At 46.3% G+C, this 21,328-nt stretch overlaps 1 protein-coding gene across 4 annotated transcripts in view; it reads left to right on the plus strand.

Annotated features, from left to right (window-relative positions):
* The window catches only part of DOT1L (DOT1 like histone lysine methyltransferase), a 66,120-nt gene that overhangs the window by 21,355 nt on the left and 23,437 nt on the right, over positions 1-21,328 (plus strand). For all 4 annotated transcript variants that reach the window (XM_035117063.2, XM_035117060.2, XM_035117061.2 and 1 more), the window contains exons 4-15: positions 841-904; positions 2,314-2,542; positions 2,953-3,047; positions 3,618-3,680; positions 9,817-9,872; positions 11,120-11,199; positions 14,311-14,379; positions 16,840-16,946; positions 18,504-18,545; positions 19,196-19,279; positions 19,895-20,132; positions 21,109-21,222. In XM_035117063.2, the coding sequence (XP_034972954.1) occupies positions 841-904; positions 2,314-2,542; positions 2,953-3,047; positions 3,618-3,680; positions 9,817-9,872; positions 11,120-11,199; positions 14,311-14,379; positions 16,840-16,946; positions 18,504-18,545; positions 19,196-19,279; positions 19,895-20,132; positions 21,109-21,222 (1,241 nt within the window). The remainder of the gene's footprint in view (positions 1-840; positions 905-2,313; positions 2,543-2,952; positions 3,048-3,617; positions 3,681-9,816; positions 9,873-11,119; positions 11,200-14,310; positions 14,380-16,839; positions 16,947-18,503; positions 18,546-19,195; positions 19,280-19,894; positions 20,133-21,108; positions 21,223-21,328) is intronic.

A 21,328-nucleotide genomic window follows, 5' to 3' on the forward strand; every position in this document is an offset into this window, starting at 1 on the left:
GCAGGGCGGAGTTGGCCACCTGTTGACAGAGATTGAAACGCAGAGCCTTCGCTGGGAAACCAAATGCAAACGCAACATGCTCTTCCCAGAATCCTTGTTGATTTTGGGCAGCCACCCTAAGCCTGGTGCCCTCCAGACATCGTTGGTCTCCCAGCGGCTAGTACTTACCTTCCAAGTCCCGGACTGCAGAATCCGGGACCGGCAGCCGTGTGACACTGGAAGTTGCGTCGACGTAACTTCCGGTGTCGCTTTGGCCTTCTATGGGCACAAAAAATGGCCGCCGCCGGCTTCGAAAGTCGCTTGTACGCATGTCAGGAAGTGCGTTGACGCAACTTCAGGTGTCGCTCCGCCCATCTATGGGCACCAAAAATGGCCACTGCCGACACCGGAAGTCGCTTCTGTGCACTTCTGGACATGCGTAGATGCGACTTTTGAAGCCGGCGGTGGCCATTAAATCGGAAAGAAAAAAAAAGGCCGCCGGCAGGAGAAAATAACGGAGAAAAACGGGAGACGAAGTGATACGGGGGACCACCGGGAAAAGGTAAGTAAAAACGGGGGTTTCCCGGGGAAAACTGGATACTTGGCAGCTATGGGCAGTCTTGCAACATCTGGATAGCCCCAGGCTACAGAAGGTGCTGTGTGTTTGTTTTTTAAAGAAGACTTTGCAGACAAAACATTCCTTTTAGGCACAGGACTACAACTACAAGGAGGATGTAGGCATCTGTGTAGCATGTATTATGTTTTGGGGAGACACGCCTAGAAAGCTCAGGCCCATCTTAATTTGCCTGACAGCTTTAACTTTTTTTCCTTTTCTCCCTCCTGCCCTCTTCTGATCTTCAGCTTTGAAAGCATGCAGAGGCTTTGTGACAAATACAACCGTGCCATCGATAGCATTCACCAGCTGGTATGTATGTGCCCTGCCCATCCGCACTGCTTGGCTTCTGGGCATAGCTGTCAAGTTCTCCCTTTTTTAAAGGGAAATTCCCTTATGCTGAATAGGCTTCCTCGTGAGAAAAGGGACAACTTGACAGCTACGCTTCTGGGTGGTTGTTGTTGTTTTGGACTGGGGGGCGGGGAGCCTGATTTTTGTTATATACAATTATGAAATTTTCTGTTTTACAATTTCAAATAAACATTTTGCATACTTTAAAATGGCTTCCCTTCTTCTCTTTCCATGCATCTTACATCCTTGCATATTTTACAAAAACTATTCCAATCGGTTTTCCACTATTACATCCATCACAGTTATTTTCTGTATACTCAATAATCGTTTTCCAATCTTCTTTAAACATATGTTCTTGTTGCTCTCTTATTCTCTATTTTAAATCTGCAAGTTGTGCATATTCTGTCAATTTAAGTTGCCAATCTTTCCAAGATTTTCAAGGCCACTTAGTTCCATTTATTCACTGCTTGCTCCCTTTTTCAGGCATAGTGCACTGACATGCTGGGTATAGTGCCCCCCCCCACTTTGGGTTTTCTCAATTTATCCTGGATTACATAGAATTGTAGAGTTGGAAGGGACTCCCAAGGGTCACTAGTTCAACCCCCAGGAATGCAGGAATTACTTATTTAAATCAATTCTAACTCTTAATTCTTTAGCCCAATTGGGACCTACCCAACCCCAGCCTAAGGATTTATGGGCAGCCTTACTGAGCACATTGCAGTGGCAGGAGGAGGCAGAAGGGGGAGTGGGCAGAGCAATAGATGGGCACTTTTCTGCATGAGGCTATATTTCAACCGCACAGAGTTGGAATATTCCATATGGCACAGTGTAGCCAGTAGGGTTGCCACCCATCCCGCATAATACAGGATTGTCCCGGATTTCAATGCAAAATGCTATGTTCTGTATTGATTCAATACAAGACACAGTTAGTCCTATATTTCCCCTATTCTCCCCCCCCCCTCCGGCTCCCTGCCAAGTTAAGGATCCTCTCCTCCGCTCCTACAGAGATGGCTTCCCTGGCTTGGCAGGAGAAACTGCCTCTCACTTCTTCCCTCCTTTCTCCCTGCTCCTGCTTCTTGACAGCGGAGGCTGAGCAATAGCCATCACAATAGCCTTAACTTCCTCCCTGAATTTGTCTCGCCCTCTCTTAAAGCCCCCACTTCATCTTGTGGAAGTGAATTCCGCTGTTCTAACTGTGCATTTTGTGTAGAAGTCGTTCCTTTTGTCTGCCGGCTTCATTGGGCACCCCAAGTTCTAGTGTTTTATGAGAGGCACAGAAGCACCTGCCTTGGCCTGTCGCACGTGGCAAAGTGTATGTATGTGTGTCTTTCTCCCCCTCACCCTCCCGCCTCTCCCATTTTGCTCTCCAGTGGAAAGGAACCACGCAGCCCATGAAACTGAACACCCGCCCCACCAATGGGCTCCTGCGCCACATCCTGCAGCAAGTCTATAACCACTCGGTGACCGACCCCGAAAAACTCAACAACTATGAACCCTTTTCCCCGGAGGTGTATGGCGAAACTTCCTTTGACCTGGTTGCTCAGATGATCGATGAGATAAAAATGACCGAGGACGACCTGTTTGTAGACTTGGGCAGCGGTGAGTGGTTGCTGTACATTTCCCTCTCCTGTCTCTGCCCTGAATCCGTGTCTTTATGCAGAACTCTTTCATCTGTAGAACATTCAGCGGTGTGTACCAGTTTGCTTAGGAAGCAGCTGAGCTGTGTAAATAATGGCCCACTTTGGATGGGATGGCCAAACCACTGTTTCTTAGGCAGGGCTGTGCTTTGGGCCCCCTTTTGCTTTCCTCATGTCCTGGAGCAGGGGTCGGCAACCTGCGGCCCATAGGGGTCGTTTAAACTGCCCGCGAGCCTCCCCCGAACTGAGCTTGTCGTTTGCCACTAATGACCAGCAGAATTGGGAGGGAGAGGTGGGCGTATTTAGCAGTCACTCTGGAAGGGTTTACTCAATCTCCTCCTTTTCTACCTGTCTCCCCTCCTCTTGTCTCAGGTGTGGGCCAAGTCGTTCTTCAGGTAGCAGCGGCCACAAACTGCAAGCATCACTATGGCGTGGAGAAAGCAGATATTCCGGCCAAATACGCGGAGGTACGTCGCTCGTGTGTGTTTGTGTGGCTGTTGAGCACCCTGTGACCTACATTAGAAGCCAAGTGCCATGTAGAGAAATCTAGACTTGAAGAGTGTTCATGCTCATTTTAAAGAATCTGAAAGAAATCGGCAGCGAGAGAACCTGGCTTCTTTCCTTTTTGCAGCCTGTAGAAATGGTTCTACTTCAACAATTTGGTGCACGTGTAGATACCCCAAGCCTGCAATCTTGTGGTTTAAATTCTGCCTTGATACGATAGGGCGTCAAGCAGCAGCTTCTGTGAATTGATAAAAAATACATATATTCAGATTTCTTCCCATTGTATAAAATATCTGGGCCGTGTGCCACAAACTGTACAGGTGAAAACAGAGCATTAAATGCAGTCAATACAACACAGGATAATTATAAAAAATATATTCTCTGCTGGTGCAAGTCCTTGGTGGTTAATGATCTCTGCCGCAGTTGCTGTGTTCCCCCAGGTTGCTGGAAACGGGTCACTATCCAATTTACTACTAACAGCACACCTGCTTTCTCCTCCCCTCTTCTCTCCTCCTGGCTGCCTGCCTTTCAAGACGATGGACAAAGAATTCAGAAAGTGGATGAAATGGTATGGGAAAAAACATGCAGATTACACAGTGAGTTGAAATGGAACTGCAAACATTACCTCCCACCAAACCCTGTTGCAAACCACCCTCCTTCCCCCTCTGTTTTGGTGTGGGGTTTTCAGAGGCTACACCTTTGTGTAGGGGCAGAGAACCTTTTCTGGTCTTGAGGGCTGTGCTCCTCCTACAAAGTTTTTGGCGGGGCACATGCCAATTGTGGGTGAGCAAGAATGGGCAGACCAACAGATGTGACTCCTATCAGACCTTTTTCTATGGAATGTTACACCTAGGCCACATGCCCACTATACATTAAAGCACTATGATATCGCCGTAAACAGGAATGGCTTCTTCCCTCAAAAATTTTTGGGAACTGTAGTTTGCTAAGGTGCTGTGGAGTGGCTTGGAGATCCCTTTTCCCCCTCCCAGAGTTTCGTGGGAAGAGGCACTGATTGCTAAAGCGCTTTGGCAGACCCTCCCAAGTGTCCCTTTTTTCCAGGGACAGTCCTGGATTTACAGAAGCCATCGTGGTTTGATCCCGGAATGTCCCGCTTTTCCTTGGGACGTCCCTGTTTTCAGCTGAGGAATGTCAGAGGGTAGGGAGTTAATGTGACACCTGAGCTATCTGAAGGCAGCCCTGCATAGGGAAGTTTTAAAAAAAATGTTTTAATATGTTTTTACAGTGATACCTCGACTTACGAAGACGATCCGTTCCGCGGCGCTCTTCGCAAGTTGAAGTCTTCGGTTGTCAAAGCGCCCGCTCTGCGCATGCGCGGACCGCACGTTCCGCTTCTGCGCAGGCGCAGAACGCGGGTGGGGCAAAAAGACTTCCGGGGTTGTCGACTTCGTAAGTCGAAACCTTCGGAAGTTGAGTCATTTGGATACCACTGTATTTTATTTATATATGTTGGAAGCTGCCCAGAGTGTCTGGGGCAACCAGGTCAGATGGGAGGGGTATAAATAGTAAAATGATAAGAATAATAGTGATTGAATAGGACTTCCTATTTTCATCAGAGAAATGTTGGAGGGTTTGGTTCTTGGGGGGGTGGGGAATGCAGCGACTGTTTCAAGTGGTAGTACAGTGATTGAAAAATATACAGTGTGGGCGGAGTCCTAGTCCATGCAGCTGCTATAGGTTCTACACATGCAACCAAAATGGTCAAAGGCCTGGAAACGATGCCTTATGAGGAACGGCTTAGGGAGCTGGGTATGTTTAGCCTGGAGAAGAGAAGGTTAAGGGGTGATATGATAACCATGTTCAAATATATAAAAGGATGTCATATAAAGGAGGGAGAAAGGTTGTTTTCTGCTGCTCCAGAGAAGCGGACACGGAGCAACGGATTCAAACTACAAGAAAGAAAATTCCACCTAAACATTAGGAAGAACTTCCTGACAGTAAGAGCTGTTCGGCAGTGGAATTTGCTGCCAAGGAGTGTGGTGGAGTCTCCTTCTTTGGAGGTCTTTAAGCAGAGGCTTGACAGCCATCTGTCAGGAATGCTTTGATGGTGTTTCCTGCTTGGCAGGGGGTTGGACTGGATGGCCCTTGTGGTCTCTTCCAACTCTATGATTCTATGATTCTATGATCTCTCCCTGCAGGCAAGCAAGAGGAAGGCAAAAGCACTCGGGGGGCGGGGGGTGGCGGCAGAGGGTCAGAGAGAGAACATGAGTCCTGAGGGCCAGGTAGAGAGGGCTTGGAGGGCCCCTTTCAGCCCACAGACTCAAGGTTTCCCACGTCACACACAGGGCTTCCCTAGGTCACTAGAAGCCTTGCACCCATCGTCAATGGGCAATTCTAAGAAACAAATCAATGCAATTATTCAAGGTCCAGCCGGCCATTGTGATTCAAAGTGGCATCCAGTCATATCCAAGCAAAGGTGGAAACACTACCACCAGCATCTCAGGAGCCACCATGCAGAATTTGGTTGTAGTAGTAGTAGTAGTAGTAGTAGTAGTAGTAATTTTATTATTTATACCCTGCCTATCTGGCTGCGATTCCTTGAGAGGTCTCCACATGCAGAGGGAAGAGAAAATGCAAAAATGTAGTAGGTGATGGCAGCAATAAAATCCCTTTAGGAAATGAAAAGAAATGGTGTTCTGATTCTCATGCTGGGGAAGGAAGGCCTCCCTGCAAGATTGGCTCAGCCCCTGGATTCCTGCTTGTCCAAAAGAGGCTTTTCCTTTAAGTTCCAGATCCTCAGATTATTGCTATTATAATTATTATTATATTGTATGCTGCCCATCTGACTAGGTTGCTCCCAGCCACTCTGGGCGGCTCCCAACAGAGTATAAAAAACGCAATAAAGCATCAAACATTATTAAGTTCCCTAAACAGGGCTTCCCTAATTCAGAGCTTCAGGAGCTCCTTACTTAAAAACAAGGGCCTCTGCCTAGCCCCTGAACAACTCCTCCCTAGAAAATCCTCGGGAATTTCTGCTCCCGTTTCCATTATTGAGTTAAGGCTTGAAAGCTTCTCGTTGGCAATTAATGCTGACAGATGGTGCTCCCCCCCCCTTCTTGGCGGTTCCTACTCGGAAGTATCCCCTCCTGAATGCTGTCCAGGTATCTGGGGGGAGCTTAATGACTTGGAGCCTGTGGGATGTCAGAGCGCTTGAGTGGTTGTTTCCTGGATGCTTCCTGCAATGAGGTCGTTCTGCCTCTCCTTCCCTCTCTGCCCTTTCCCCTCCTGAAAACTCACTTTTCCTCCCGGTTTCTCTAATGACCAAATAAGTTCTGTGTGTGTGTGTGTGTGTGTGTGTGTGTGTGTGTGTGTGTGTGTTTATATGCATTAGATGGCACATCTTGCAAGAGGAAATTAAAATCGGCTGCTTAGGTTAATGACTTTGAGGGTGCGGGCAGGGAGAGGAGGGCAACCAAAATGGTCAAAGGCCTGGAAACGATGCCTTATGAGGAACGGCTTAGGGAGCTGGGCATGTTTAGCCTGGAGAAGAGAAGGTTAAGGGGTGATATGATAGCCATGTTCAAATATATAAGAGGATGTCATACAGAAGAGGGTGAAAGGTTGTTTTCTGCTGCTCCAGAGAAGCGGACACGGAGCAATGGATTCAAACTACAAGAAAGAAGATTCCACCTAAACATTAGGAAGAACTTCCTGACAGTAAGAGCTGTTTGACAGTGGAATTTGCTGCCAAGGAGTGTGGTGGAGTCTCCTTCTTTGGAGGTCTTTAAGCAGAGGCTTCACAGCCCTCTGTCAGGAATGCTTTGATGGTGTTTCCTGCTTGGCAGGGGGTTGGACTGGATGGCCCTTGTGGTCTCTTTCAACTCTTATGATTCTATGAGAACTTGCAGGATAATTCAGGAGGAGGAGAGGGACTATCTCAGCCTATCAGCAGCAGCAGCAGCAACAACAACAAATATATAAAATCAATCCTCCAAATTGCTGAAGTTTCTCCCCAGTTTCTCTTCCTGCCTTTGACATGTTAGGATGGGGCGGGTCACTCACCACCACTTAGGGTCTTCAAACTTCCCAAATTGGTACAGCTTTTTCTTGGACGGGAAAACCCAAGCTGAAGCTTCTTTTGTGGAGTGTTGTTAGTTTCCCCATGGGAATTGGGAGTCACTTGCACAAAAAACCCCCAAAACGTGGTGGGTTTTGGGGTGTGAGTCCAGTGCTTTTTTCTGGGGGCACTCAAGGGTACACAGTACCCTGTGTCTCTCCTCTCCCTGCAAAAAAGAGAGGTAATTTTAACAGCCTGCTCCTTTTGCAGCAAAAGGAAAAAGAAAAGGTCTGCAAGGTATTAAGCCGTTCCGGATTTAACGCTGCTTTTTCCCTCCTGAGCGGGAACTTTTTACCGCCCAGATATTTGAAAAAAGAAAGGAAGAAGAACAAAATACCCAAACCCGCCTCCAACGGCTTCCATAGCTTTGAAACAGAGCCACGTTCCGTAGCTTTGGGTTCCTGCCGCTCGTCTAAGAAATATTATTATTATTATTATTTCAAAAATAGCTGTGTGTGCTTTTCCAGGCAGAACAAACAGGTCTTTGTGAGCCAAGTGTCGTGCACAGAGAGGGCTCTCGGAATGCAGGGTTTTTTTCCCTTCCATGTCCGCCTTATGTTACAGCCAGCTAGCCTGGCCACACTTTCCCCCTGCTGCAAATGGAGGGTTTTCTTTTCAGATTTATTTTGGAGTCCAAAACTCCCTCCCCTGAAACCCCCACCTCCATAGACCGCTGGAAATCTGCCCTTCTTAATGTATTTTGCACAGACCCCACTTTCTCTTGGCAGAGTCACACCCCCTGCCTCCTGCGAAACATGATTTCCTTCTGCAGTCTCTGTTGGGTAGACCCTGTTGCCTGTGTTGTGGGGAGGTAGGGTGTGTGCAAAGGAGCTTGCTTCCTGGCTAAGTTTGGAAAATTCCCGCTGAATTGAAAATCTCCACTGAAACAGGAGTTTGGGGAGTTGATCTGGAACGGTTCATTGGTTTGTGCAGGATTCTGGTTTGATTCCAAGCTCCAAGTTCAAAGTGCTGCTTGTTGTTTCTTTTTCTCCTGCTTGCAAAAGATGGAGGGATCCCCTCTGTCTAGAAGAGGCATTCTCTTCTGAGAGCAAGGGATGCTGAATATTTAGCTGGGATTCCTGCATTGCAGGGGGTTGGACTAGATGACCCTGGGTCCCTTCCAACTCTACAATTCTATGATTTTTCTCCCCCCTAGACCCCAGGGATGGGCAGCTTCCCTGCAGGGGCTGCTAGACTCCAGCTGGCATGGCTGGTGGTAAGGGACAAGGAGTTCATATGTAAAGCGTCTGGAAGGTCTAGTCCTTGTCAAATTTTCAAATTATGTGCAATTTTCTCCCATTATAGCTCTGCTCCAGAGTGAACAGCCCAATGTGAGGTTTACTGTTAGTTTCCAACTTGAGTTGAAATTACTATTCATGCTGCCAATAGCATGTTTATTATTAAAGTATTTTTTATTTATTAAATTTGTATACCACCCTATATGCCTGCAGGTCTCAGTGCGGTTCACAAGATAAAATCTATCTATCTATCTATCTATCTATATATATATATATATATATCACAAGAACAACCTAATAACACCCCCCCAAAACCCCACATTTTAAAAGGGTATTTGGATGTCAATCAGCCAAAGGCCTCATTAAAGAGGAACATTTTTGCCTGGTATCTAAAGTTGTAAAATGAAGGCGCCAGGTGAGCCTCCATGGGGAGAGTGTTCCACAAAAGGGAGCCACCACAGAAAAGGCCCTGTTCTCGTGTTACCACCCTCTGGATCTCTCATGGAGAGCATGAGGGCACACAAAGAAGGGCCTCAGAAGATGATCTCAGGGTCCAGGTAGGTTCATATGGAAAGAGGCAGTCCTTGTGGTCCTGAGCCGTTTAATACCAGTTCTTTTGACAATATATCTACAATTTGTATCACCAAAAACAGCCAGTAACTATAATTTTGGACAGCAAGCTGCAGTTTCTTTAGTAATATTACTTCTTCCAAAATTAAGTTCTAGCAATCTTGCACCAACATACATTCCCACATTGAAGGATAACATGCACCAAGTTTATTGCGACCCCTCCAACAATTAGCCGATATGGGAGAGAACATTTTCTTTGATTATTGCGCATGGATTTGTGGGGTTTTTTTAACGGAAGAGTCAGCCGCCTTGAACATTCCTCTGCGGAGGCACAGATTTATTCTCATGGATTTGCATAAGCAGAGAGCTTTGAGGTTGATATCCTCCAAGCCAGTTGCTGTATTTTGGCTACCTCCTTGCCTTGGGAAGATGGAAATATCTGTTGCAGATGGTGCCTCCCCCTTTGCTGCTCACTAAGCAGATTATGTTTCCACCATTGCAACCAGAGAAACGAGATGGGGAAGGTTGAGGGGAGGGGAGGGGAGGGGGAACACAGCAGTTTAATCGGAGCCTGTGTATGTGATGGCTTCTGTTCCAATCTCTCTATTCGCCCCCACCCCCACCAAAAAGTAGGAAGAGTCTGGTTGAAGATAAGAAGGGTGTGGCTTTTCCTTTCGGTCTCCTTATTTCAATGCCTTTTCAGTGGCCCAAATATATTCAGAAATCTGTATTGCGGGCTGGTCTTCGGGCACAGTAGCAAGCGCAGCTGCATTTTGCCAGGGATGTAAAAGTTGGCTGAGTTAAAACAAGAAAGTCAAACTCCATTTTCTCTCTCTCTCCTCTTCTTAGCTGGAAAGAGGCGACTTCCTCTCGGAAGAATGGCGGGAGAGGATCGCAAACACAAGGTACGCCGCTCTGTCTTTTCACACGGACCCCCAGGGTGCAGAGGAGGTCAATGCAGAACGGCTTCCTCCAAAAAGCTCCTCTGTCCCAGAATGGGGTTCGCCTGCTTGTCGTGCCCCCACTTCTTACTCGTTGGATGCTAGATGGGTTGCCCCCGTCTCACTTCTTTGCGAGGAGAGAGTGCTAGGTTGCTTAGGGCATCCTGCTCAGGGTCTCACCTGGATAGTGGTGGCTGTGGTGGTTGCTATTTAACTGTCCAGGTAAGTTTACAGCAGTTAAAACAGTTTGAAACAACTCACGGCCACAAAGAGATGTGGGTCCTAAAAATATGGACTTGTCAAATATGGGTGTTAAAGATCTGGGGCAAAAAAGCTGTGTGCTGAAGGTTCTAATAGTAGTAGTAGTAGTAGTAGTAGTAGTAATATTTTATACCCCATGCACCTGGCTGGGTTTCCCCAGGCACTCTGGGTGGCTTCCAACACATATGAAAACATAATAAAACATTGAACATTAAACATTTCCCAATACAGGGCTGCCTTCAGGTGTCTTCTAAAAGTTGTGTAGTCGTTTGTCTCATTGACATCTGACGGGAGCACATTCCACAGAGCGGGTGCCACCACTGGGAAAGCCCTCTGCATGGTTGCTTGGAGCTTCACTTCTCGCAGTGAGGGAACTGCCAGAAGGCCCTTGGAGCTGGATCTCAGTGTCCAGGCTGATGCAGCTCTGTGGGGAAGGTGTTCCACAGCTTTGGGGCCACCACTGAGAAGGCCTTTATGCCGGGGCAACCCTCCCCCCCCATAACTTCTGAGGGAGGTGGAACTGCCAAGAGGGCATCTTCTACTGATCTCAGCACCTGAGAGGGTCTGTAGAGAAGGAAGTGGGCTTTCAGGTACTAAAATTGGGGGGATGGGAAGTGTCAGGCTTGGATTTGTGTGACCGGGACGTATTTAATGCTTTTAAAAACCCAGACCATGTTGCATGGAGCACCACTGAATTGCATCAGCATTTCCATGTGGTTGGTCTTTTCTTCTAAGACTAAGTTATTTTACAAATGCGGAACACATTCCCCCGTATTTTCTGGGGTGGCTTTAGTGAAACATGCGTGAGAGTTGAAAGCTATGTTATGCCTTGCCAGCAAAGTATATGTGTGTGCGTGTGTGTGTGCGTGCACCCTTCCCCCCCCACCCCTTGCAGCAAAAGCAAGACAGTGTGTGTCCATGTTTTACTAAAAACTCCTCTTACCTTACAGTGTTATTTTTGTGAATAACTTCGCCTTTGGACCTGAGGTGGATCATCAGCTGAAGGAGCGATTTGCAAACATGAAGGAAGGTAATGAGTTGCGTCCTCTCCACTGGCCTCTCCGCTGTCGGGATGACAGTTGTGCTTTTTCAGCTGTGTGGTGGCAGCAATGTGTATGTGTTCTTTGTATGTTGGAGGCGACTGTTCTCACCCACAATAAACTGGCTTCCTAGAACGGATATAGGCAGTGGCAACTGACGTCGTGTTTCTAGGTGTTCCCGAATGCTGGCTCCCTTCAGCCAACACAGCCAAAGCTCAGGGAGCTGTAGCTCATAGATATATCATCGGGGACCCAAGGGTCATCTAGTCCAGCCCCTTGCAATCTGGGAATCACAGCTAAATAATCCCACTCAGCCTCTGTTTAAAAACCTCCAGTCAAGGAGAGTTTGCTACCTTCCAAGGGAGTCTGTTCTACCGTCAACCAGGAAGTTGTTTAGCTCGAATCTTGTTTCTTGCAATCTGGATCTGTTGGTTTGGCAGCAGAAAGCAAGCTTGCTCCACCTTCAGATCTTTGAAGGCGGCCATCCTATCCCCTCTCGGTCTCTTCTTTTTCCAGGCTAAATGTACCTAACTCCTTCAACTGTTCCTCATAGGGCTTGGTTTCCAGACCCTTGGTCATCTTGGTCTCCCTCCTCTGCGCACCTTCTAGCTTGTCAACATCCTTCTCAGCCCTCCCCCCCCATCCTGTTCCCCTAGTGGCCAGCCACTTCCTTTCACCCTCTATTAAAGCAGCCACTATCAGTCCCAGTCTTTGTCCTTCAACAGAAAACTGGCTCAGGTTTATCTCACCTTGTAAAAATTATAACAACCCACAAATGAGGACTTGACACCTGTTCTTGAAATGTGATCTGGTGGCCTTGATGAGTCCTGTGGCTTTTGAAATCCCTCCCAGGTGCTTCTATTTCAGCCTGCCAGGCTTCTTTGATCTCATGGGTGTAATCACAGGGAGCAGTTCTCTTCGACAGGTGACAGGCAAAAGCTTTGTTCTCTTCTCACCCTTTGTCTTGGGGGTTTTCCTTCCACCCCAGTTGGGTGATTTGGGCCCAATTCTTTGTCTGTGCATGTGCAATTTTTAACTGAATTTTATACAGGGTGAGTCCTTTAAAAGAGCCCCCGTGGATACAGAGTACACATGTTCCAGGGGGCCTCTTTTAAAAGACTCACCCTGTATTATAACCACAAATGCCAGTTTTCAAGTACATATATCACAATATTACACATTCTGGCAGATCCATTACAATGTTTTTCTCTCTAGTGATATGACCGAGTAATAGAAAAATACTATAGCTATACAACTAAGAAAAACAAGTTGACTGTTAAACCATCTGGCAGAATAGTATAGGAAGATTGATGTAACAAAAAGCAGAAGGCTGCATTTTGCTGGCATTTTTTAAATATACAAATAGGCATCCAGAATAAATCTCCCTCTGACGCAGTGTTGGAAACTCTGATATATAAGCTAGGTGCCAAATTGCCAAAATGCAATTCCTAGTTACCCCTTTTGGGGCAAGACGGCTCTAAAGTCTTATTTTCTGAATAACAGACTGACTGTGATTGATTCTCAGTTAAGCATCTGGCTAGTTTAGAGGACAACCTTGAGCCAGGTTAGGAGCTTTGAGAATTTTAAAGAAGAAAAGTCATGATCCAGGGACAGTCCACATATCTGTTGGCCTATTCCATCCTCTTTTTCTTAGTGGTGGCTGCTCCTGCTCAGGCTGCACAGAGAAAGCATTTTGGTTCCAGAAATTCTTTCTGATTGTGCAGATAAAATACAACGGATAGAATTCTACAGGATGGGGGAATTACAATCCTGATCCAATGACCCCCCAGGCATGCACCTCCAGATGGTGGAGATCCCAGGCACCATTGTGGCGCCCAGGCATGTTCACTTGGTTGCAGGTGGTCGAAAGCCAGGTGCAAAATGCGCCTGGCGCCTGGCTAATTTCAAACACTGCTCTCTCGTCAGTGGGAGTTTGCCGGAAGCGCTGCAGCTAGGGCTGGGCCCAGTTTACTAGGGCTGATCTGAATGTTCATGTGTGTGCGCCTGTGTGTGAGTATAGTTTGGCTGCTCCAAGATTTGTTGCTTAAAAGCTTTTACACATGTTTTTTTGTTCCCCTTTTTTGCTCTTCCTCTCCCTCATTCAGCTCTTCAGACAAAAGGTCTAGCTTTAGATGTGGCAAGTGATCATGGCCTCTATTGCTGTATTTACCTGTGCCGTTGTTGTTTTTAAAAAAGACCGCAAGTACACTTGGTGAATATGATTCACTAGGCTGAGGGGGTGCTGCTGCGGAACGCCACCAGATTCTGCCTGCCCTTCTCTGCAATTAACCTGTGACCTAAAAGGAAACAATTAATATGCAGCCATTAGGGAAGCTTTCTTGAGCCCTGTAAATCACTTCAGAGGTTATTTTTGTTTGGAGGGGGTAGGGGATCCCTTATCTTCAGATTTCAACTCCTACTGCCCACAATTCATATAAAACCATCTTTGCAACTTGGGGTGTGGGGAGGGAGTTAAGATGGTTTAAGTGCAGCAACCGTGAACCCCCCTAATGGTAAGTTTGTCAAAATGGTTATTAACACGAAATCAAAAGTGGAGGCGGAAAAAGGGAAAACATGATTAGAGGTGCAGAGCGCAGGAGCAATACCGTGTTTCCGAAATTAACAGAGAGCAGATAATGTAGAAAAATCAATGCAGCACGAAAAGCCTTTTTTTTTTTGTTCTGCAATTTAGCGGGGGAAGAGAGTGTGGCACATACCTGCAATTGACCCGTAAGGAGTGGAATCCTACTCGATGGTAGGGAAATGTTTCAGGTCCTGGAAATGGGTTCTTTCATCTGCAGTAGCCAGAGTCCACCTATTCCTGCACCACAGGGAAGAGAGGGCCAGCTCCTGAAGTGTCTTCCGTTTCTTGGCCAAATGCATTCTCTCTGTGGTTTGTTTACTTTTGATTTATGCTCCCTGCCTTTTGTTTGCCTGTGCTTTTTGATTTTATGTTAGCAAGAAACAATGATGGGGGGAAAGGAAATACTCCTAAAGCCTTGCCTGTCGTGACATAAGAACACACAAATTTGACCTGTGCCCTTTCCACTGCTTTAGGGTAACTAACAGGGGGGCTCTGCTCCTGCTTTTTTCTCTGACAGGTGGCCAGATTGTATCCTCGAAACCTTTTGCACCGTTGAACTTTAGAATAAACAGTCGAAACTTGAGTGGTAAGATTAATGTCTGTCTGTCTGTCTATTTTAAAAGTGTGTTAGGTTTTGAACTGAGCGTGAGCAGCCTTTGTGCCTGCTCCCTGGGCTTGAACTTGTTGGGTAATAATGCCGAGGCCTTGTGCCTTCCCCCAATGCAGCGTCGCCCAGGATTCATCACTCCGGTCTCCCTGATGCGACCCCATGCCCTCCTGGGACATGAGCACACATCTAGCAGAGTCCAAAATAGAAGCGTTAGCCTTGAGGTGTAACATCTAATCCTTATTCATTGCAACGAAATCAAACATAACAGTAGAAAGTAAACATGGTTCTTCTTTCTCTCTCTTCCTCGGAGAGAATGCTGAAACACAACATCACTGTGAGAGAGCAGTGGGAGGAAGGGAGCAAACAGCGTATCTCCCTTTCCGCTTATATAGCTCTAACAATCAGCAGCTCAAATGCACTACATACAGACACGTGATCCAACAATCCTATATCTGCAGCGTGGGGCGGGGTGAAATCCTAACAGAACTCCCATCGTCTAAGACACTGATCGGCAACCTTTTGAGCTTGGTGTATCAAAATTCGCCGAAAAACCGAGCATAACTCGGGTGGTGTGTCACTTCGAGAAAAAACCCCATAATTTCACGATATCTACCGGTATAGTTTAAATAACAAAAATGTATAATTGTAATATATAACTGTATTTAATAAACCAAAAACAAATTATTTAACCAAACCAAAAAACCCTTATTTATCACAAAGTGCCCAGAGTTGTTGAGCTTTTTTGGGGGAGCTGCTGACCAAAGTTTTGGAGGTTTTTTTGGGGGTGCAAAAGTTGCTTTGCTTTTTTGGGGGGGGATGCCCCAAAGCTGCTGCACTTTTTTGGGGGGGGGAAGAGAACAGAAATAAATGACGAATAATACCTTCGCTGGAACTTACACACAGCACCGACATAGTCTGTCAAAGCGCAAAAACAAACAAACAAAAACACCAGCACAGAACAGCTTAAAAAACGAACGCTGTTACACCCAATCATAGTCTGCCAAAGCGCCAGAAAAAACAGCACAGAAGGGGTTAAAAAACCAATCTCTGGCTACCAGCAGCAACAACAAAAAAGGATCCTGGTTTTAACAGTGGAGACAAGCTGTAAAGCTGTAGCATGAGGAGTAGCAGGAGAACAAAGGGGGGGGGAAACAACCACAATAGCGCAAATGGGCCGATGGGGCGCGTGCCAGCAGTGAGGGCTCTGCGTGTCACGTCTGACACGCGTGTCATAGGTTCGCTATCACTGGTCTAAGAAGAGGCATCTCTACTTCCAGAAAAGGATTCCTGTTCTAAATAATAATTAGAATTATTATTCTGTTGGCGGCTTCCAACAGAAAAATGAAATAAAATAATCTATTAAACATTAAAAGCCTCCCTAAACAGGGCTGCCTTCAGATGTCTTCTAAAAATCTGGTAGCTGTTTTTCTCTTTGACATCTGATGGGAGGGCGTTCCACAGGGCAGGCGCCACCACTGAGAAGGCCCTCTGCCTGGTTCCCTGCAACTTGGCTTCTCGCAATGAGGGAACCGCCAGAAGGCCCTCGGTGCTGGACCTCAGTGTCCGGGCAGAACGATGGGGGTGGAGACGCTCCTTCAGGTATACTGGACCGAGGCCATTAGGGCTTTAAAGGTCAGCACCAACACTTTGAACTGTGCTTGGAAACGTACTGGGAGCCAAATACTGTAGAGGCATTCCTGGAATGACAATACTTGGAGGGATGCAGGTTCCCCATCTCTGCTTTAAGAAAAGGCATTCCGTGTTCTCAAGAGGGAGTGAGACCGCAATGAATGCTAATTCTTAGATCGGAACAGGAATTTTTGTGTGTGTCTCTGATTCCTCTGCCAGATGTTGTCAGAATAATAATAATAATAATAATAATAATAATAATAATAATAATAATAATGATGATGATAATTTTATACCCCGCCTTCCCCAGTCAAAACTGGGCTCAGGGCAGCTAACACCCATAAAATTACAATAAGACATAAAAGAAAAGAAAACAATTGATTAAAATACAATATTAAAATTTAAAATTTAAAATGCAGCCTCATTTTAAGTAGCCCATAAATCGAAACCATGAGGGAGGATTTCCCAAACTTAGGCCTCCAGTTGTTTTGGGGCTACAACTCCCATCATCCCTAGCTAGCAAGACCAGTGGTCAGGGATGATGGGAATTGTAGTCCCAAAAGAACTGGAGATCCTCGTTTGGGAAACCTTATGTTAAGAGTCTCAAATTGCAGCATCCTTGACCGTTGGCCTTCTACTTAACCACTTAAAGAACATAAGAAGAGCTTGCTGGATCAGGCCAATTCTAGTTCAGCATCCTGTTCTTGCAGCGAGACGCCTGTGGAGGTGTCGCTCTGAAATGTGCTCAGCGGCTGGCGCTCCTGTTTCCTCTGTAACCCTCTCCCATCTTTCTCCTCCCCCCAAAAGATATCGGCACTATTATGAGAGTCGTAGAACTGTCACCACTCAAAGGGTCTGTCTCATGGACTGGGAAACCTGTTTCTTACTACCTGCATACTATCGATCGAACCATAGTGAGTAGCTGCACACAGGGCAGTGGGGTGGGTGGGTGGGCTGTCCATGATAGTGGGGTGTGTGTGTGTGAGTGTTGGGAGGGAGGGTAAGTGTGAATAAGTTTGTGTATTAATTTATTTGCGAATAAATTAGTGGTGAGCATCATCAGCCTAATTTTATCGTGCATTTTTTAAAAAAAACACGTTTTATTTTTATGGTACAGAAGATACTTTTTGAGAAAGTAATTGTTACAACAGTAAAAAACCCACAAATAAAACACAAATAACTTGCCCTTATAAAATTGCAGACTTTCAGCATGCCACGTGTTAAAAGTTTCATTTGATTAATCTTTAAGAGATCACACCACATTTTCCCACGAGTGCTGGGTGGATTTCTATCACAGTCTAAACAATTTATGTATTCAGTAAACATTGCCATATATTATAAATGGAATATGGATTGTGTTGGCCCTTTGCCCCTCTCACTTGGCATGTTAGTGTCTCAGCCAATGCTATTGACTGAGTCAACGTTCAGCCCAACACTGGTTTTCATGTTGTGCATTTGTGTTCAGGGTGGGATCTGGAAAGGGGGTGTTACTATTTTGTTGTTTTGGTTTAATTATTTACATGTGTTTTATTTTGTATTCATTCTGTGAACCGCCCAGAGGTCTTTGATGAAGGGCAGCATATAAATTTAATAAATATATACAATACAGTGGTACCTCTACTTACGAATAACTCTACTTACGAATGTTTCTACTTACGAATGGAGCTCTCCGTCCGCCATCTTGGATGCGGTTTAGATAGGATTTTTTCTACTTACGAATTTTTAGATAGGATTTTTTTTCTACTTACGAATTTTTTTCTCCCAATGCATTCCTATGGGATTCGACTTGCAAATTTTTTCTACTTACAAATGTGCGTTTGGAACGCATTAAATTCGTAAGTAGAGGTACCACTGTAAAAATAAAAGGGGTGGCAGAGAATCAGAATTATGGAATTGTCAAGCTGGAAGGGGGGGGGACCCAAAGTTCCTGGGTGCTCTGCGTTAGGACCCTGGCGCCTCTCTTTTGCATTTATTTATTTATTTAGTTGGATTGCAACCTTTTACCTTTGGTGACTTAAGGCGGCAAGTCCCGCCCCCCCCCGCCCCCCGCCCTGACTGTTTGTCGCTTCTCGCGGTTCCCAGGAGCAGAGTGTCTGCAGTTTCCTGTTGTTCAGTCATTGCACTGTGAGAGTTATCCATCAACACAAGTTCTGTCCGCTTCTTAGATGCTGCTTAGTGTAAACTATTTTGAGAGTGGTGGGATTTTTTTTTTGCTTTTGCTTTTTTTTTTTACAATCGAGTCATATATAAATTTCATAGGGAAAAAATTAACAAGACTTCTCACTTTGTCGCCCCCAAATCTCTAAAAGGGATAATGCTGGTGTGGTGATATTTTAAGGCCGGGTTCTTGGTGTAGTTTTTAGGGAGACGATGCCTGGATGCCCTTTTGAAACACCTGGAACATCTGAGGAGGTTTATTCATTCATTTATTATACTGATCTCTCTTTTTTTTCCCTGTCGTTGCTTTTTAGCTTGAAAACTACTTCTCTAGTCTCAAAAATCCAAAACTCAGGGTAAGTGGCATAGCGCTTAACAATAGCCGTTTTACTTTTTAAACCTAATTGCAGTCGTGGGAAGCTTCAAAATAGCGCAGCCTTTCCGAGACACGTAACGCGGGTGCAAAAGCGCCCTTTGAGCGCTCTTCTCCTGTGGCTGGTATGCATGGAACCATAGAATTGCAGAGCTGGAGGAGACCCTAAGGAATCATCTGGGCCAGTGTTTCCCACACTTGGGTCTTCAGCTGTTGTTGGACCACGACTCCCATCACCCCTGGCTAGTAGGACTAGTGGTCAGGGATGATGGGAATTGTAGTCCCAAAACAGTTGGAGACCAAAGTGTGGGAAGCCCTGATCTAGTCCAACCTCTCCGATGCAGGAACCACAGTTTAAAAATTCCTGATGGGGTTGACTATCCAACGTCTCTTTCAAAGTCCTCCGATGCCCTATGTTGGAAAGGCTGCGGAGAGATAGGCTCACATTTTCACACACGGTGGAGTTGCCCATTGGCTTCCTCTTTTCAAGAGGAGAAGTGGCACGCTCTTCCTGTGTGTCCTCCACCTCGTATTGTCTGCAAGGAGCAGGACGTTTTCCTGTCTTTTCTCTCTCTCCCCCCCCACCCCCCCAGCCTTCTCCGTGCTCACGCTCCCAATGTTTACACTCCGCAGGAGGAACAAGAGGCAGCTAGACGTCGGCAGCAACGAGAAAGCAAGAGCAACACCACAACGCCAACAAAGGCCCAAGAGAGCAAGGTCTGATCCCACAAATAATCCACTGTGTGTGGACAGTTGCAGTTTCCTAACAGCCAGGCTCAGGCACACATCAGCATGTTTCTGGATGGTGTTGGGGGATCCCAACATCTACAGCACAGCATTTCTTAAAACAAAGTTTCCCACCCTCCCAATTATATTTTATTAAGTTTCAACATTCTTAACGTACATATACAGTCAAAGCACAATTTTGTCTTTTCTCTTATTTTTGTCGATTTCCCACCCCATTTCCCATGGAGTTGTTGTTTCTCCCCCTTCTACTGCTCCTTCTATCTATCAAATTACAACCACAATATTATAATCTATTTACTTCTGTTGCTCATAACTCAAATCCGGCCGTGAATTCATCGTACTGTAATATTTCTTTAAATAGTCTTTTCAAACAAGGCTATTTAAAATATTTTAATTTGAAACCTGAACTGCAGGCGAACAAGCACCCCCCCCCCCCAGTAACCAGCCCTTCCCATAAGTGTGCCACAAGATTCTAGTCCTCATGCCTCTGGGAGCAACAGAGAGCCCTTGGGCAACTTCTTGAGGAAGGGCTGTTGTTTTTTGTCAGGTTTCGTGTCCTCTTATTTATTTGTTTGTTGAACAAAGGACTATGGTGCTGAAGAAGAGGTGGCCCCCGGGGCCAATGCCATCAAAAAGCCATCTCCGTCCAAACCCCGCAAGAAGAAGCTGAGCAAGAAGGGGAGGAAAATGGCCGGCAGGAAGCGCGGGCGCCCCAAGAAAATGAACATTGTGAGCTCAGAGCGCAAGCCCAAGAGGAATCAGACAGCCCTGGAGCTCCTCCACGCTCAGACCGTTTCACAGGCCGGCTCATCTTCTCCTCAGGGTGAGCTGCCAAGTTGTTTGGTGTTAGCTGGCGACCTGCCACCCTTCACGTTGTGGTGTGGGCCAGCTATTATTATTATATGGATTGATTGATTGATGGAATTTATATACCGTCCTATACCTGGAGGTCTCAGGGCGGTTCACAGAATAAAACTAGTTTAAAAGGTGTTACTTTCCTTAAATGCACCCTTGGATTTTGCTCCTAATAGGGCTGGGAAATATCTGGTCTTCAACATCGCGATATAAACATCGCAATATTCCGATATGTCATGATGTCTGGAATAAGGATGGAGCTGGTTTTCAACATTGTGATATACTGATGCATCTCAGTGTCTGAAATAAGTGTGGAGCTAGGTAGACGCATGGACTGGCTTCACGGATTCCCCACACCCTGATTTTTGAGGACACCTGTTCTTGTGAATCGCTGCCCCCTGCAGGGGTCAGGGGAGAGCTGAGCTGGCAGAGTTAATGGGGCAAGGGGACGACGACTGCAGGAATCTAGAGTGGCATTGGCTGGCTTCACGTTCCCCCCCCCAACTGTGTGTGTGTGTGTGTGTGTGTGTGCGCGCGCGCACCCACCCACACATCATGATTTGTGCTTTATTGCCAGGTCAGAAATTCTGAAACAGATACCACGAGATGGACTTCAAACCAGTTTTGTACAATATATCAATAAATTGCCCAGCCCTAGTTCCTACCAGCCTAACACGCTGCCCTAATTATAGCTGCATTTCTTCAAAATCTCACTGGGGATGTTGGCATACACGAGTGCTGCCCCACTAGTAGAAAGGCAGCATCGTTTGGGCAGAGGCAAGTTTAAAGTCTTGTTCAGGCTGCCCTGTTCCCTGAGTGGCTAGCAGTCCTGAACCATCTCTCAGCTTGTTTCCTCACCGCAAATCCACAACCTCCTGTTTTCCTTGGGTGGTGCTTCTAAAGCAAAGTGAGGAACTTAATGCCTTGTGTCATCTCCCTTTCAGATGCTTACAGGTCGCCTCATAGCCCGTATTACCAACTACCTCCTAAAGTGCAGCGGCATTCGTCAAACCAGCTGTTGGTGACCCCCACCCCACCTGCACTCCAGAAGCTGCTAGGTAAGAGGGCTTCCCCCCTCCTCAATGAACAGGCCAACCCACAGGGTCGGTGTGGGAGGGTGTGGGTGTGTTCAGGTTTGTGCAAATAGGGAAGTGTGAGACTTCA

Source organism: Zootoca vivipara, chromosome 6, assembly GCF_963506605.1.
Source record: "Zootoca vivipara chromosome 6, rZooViv1.1, whole genome shotgun sequence".
Classification (NCBI taxonomy): domain Eukaryota; kingdom Metazoa; phylum Chordata; class Lepidosauria; order Squamata; family Lacertidae; genus Zootoca; species Zootoca vivipara.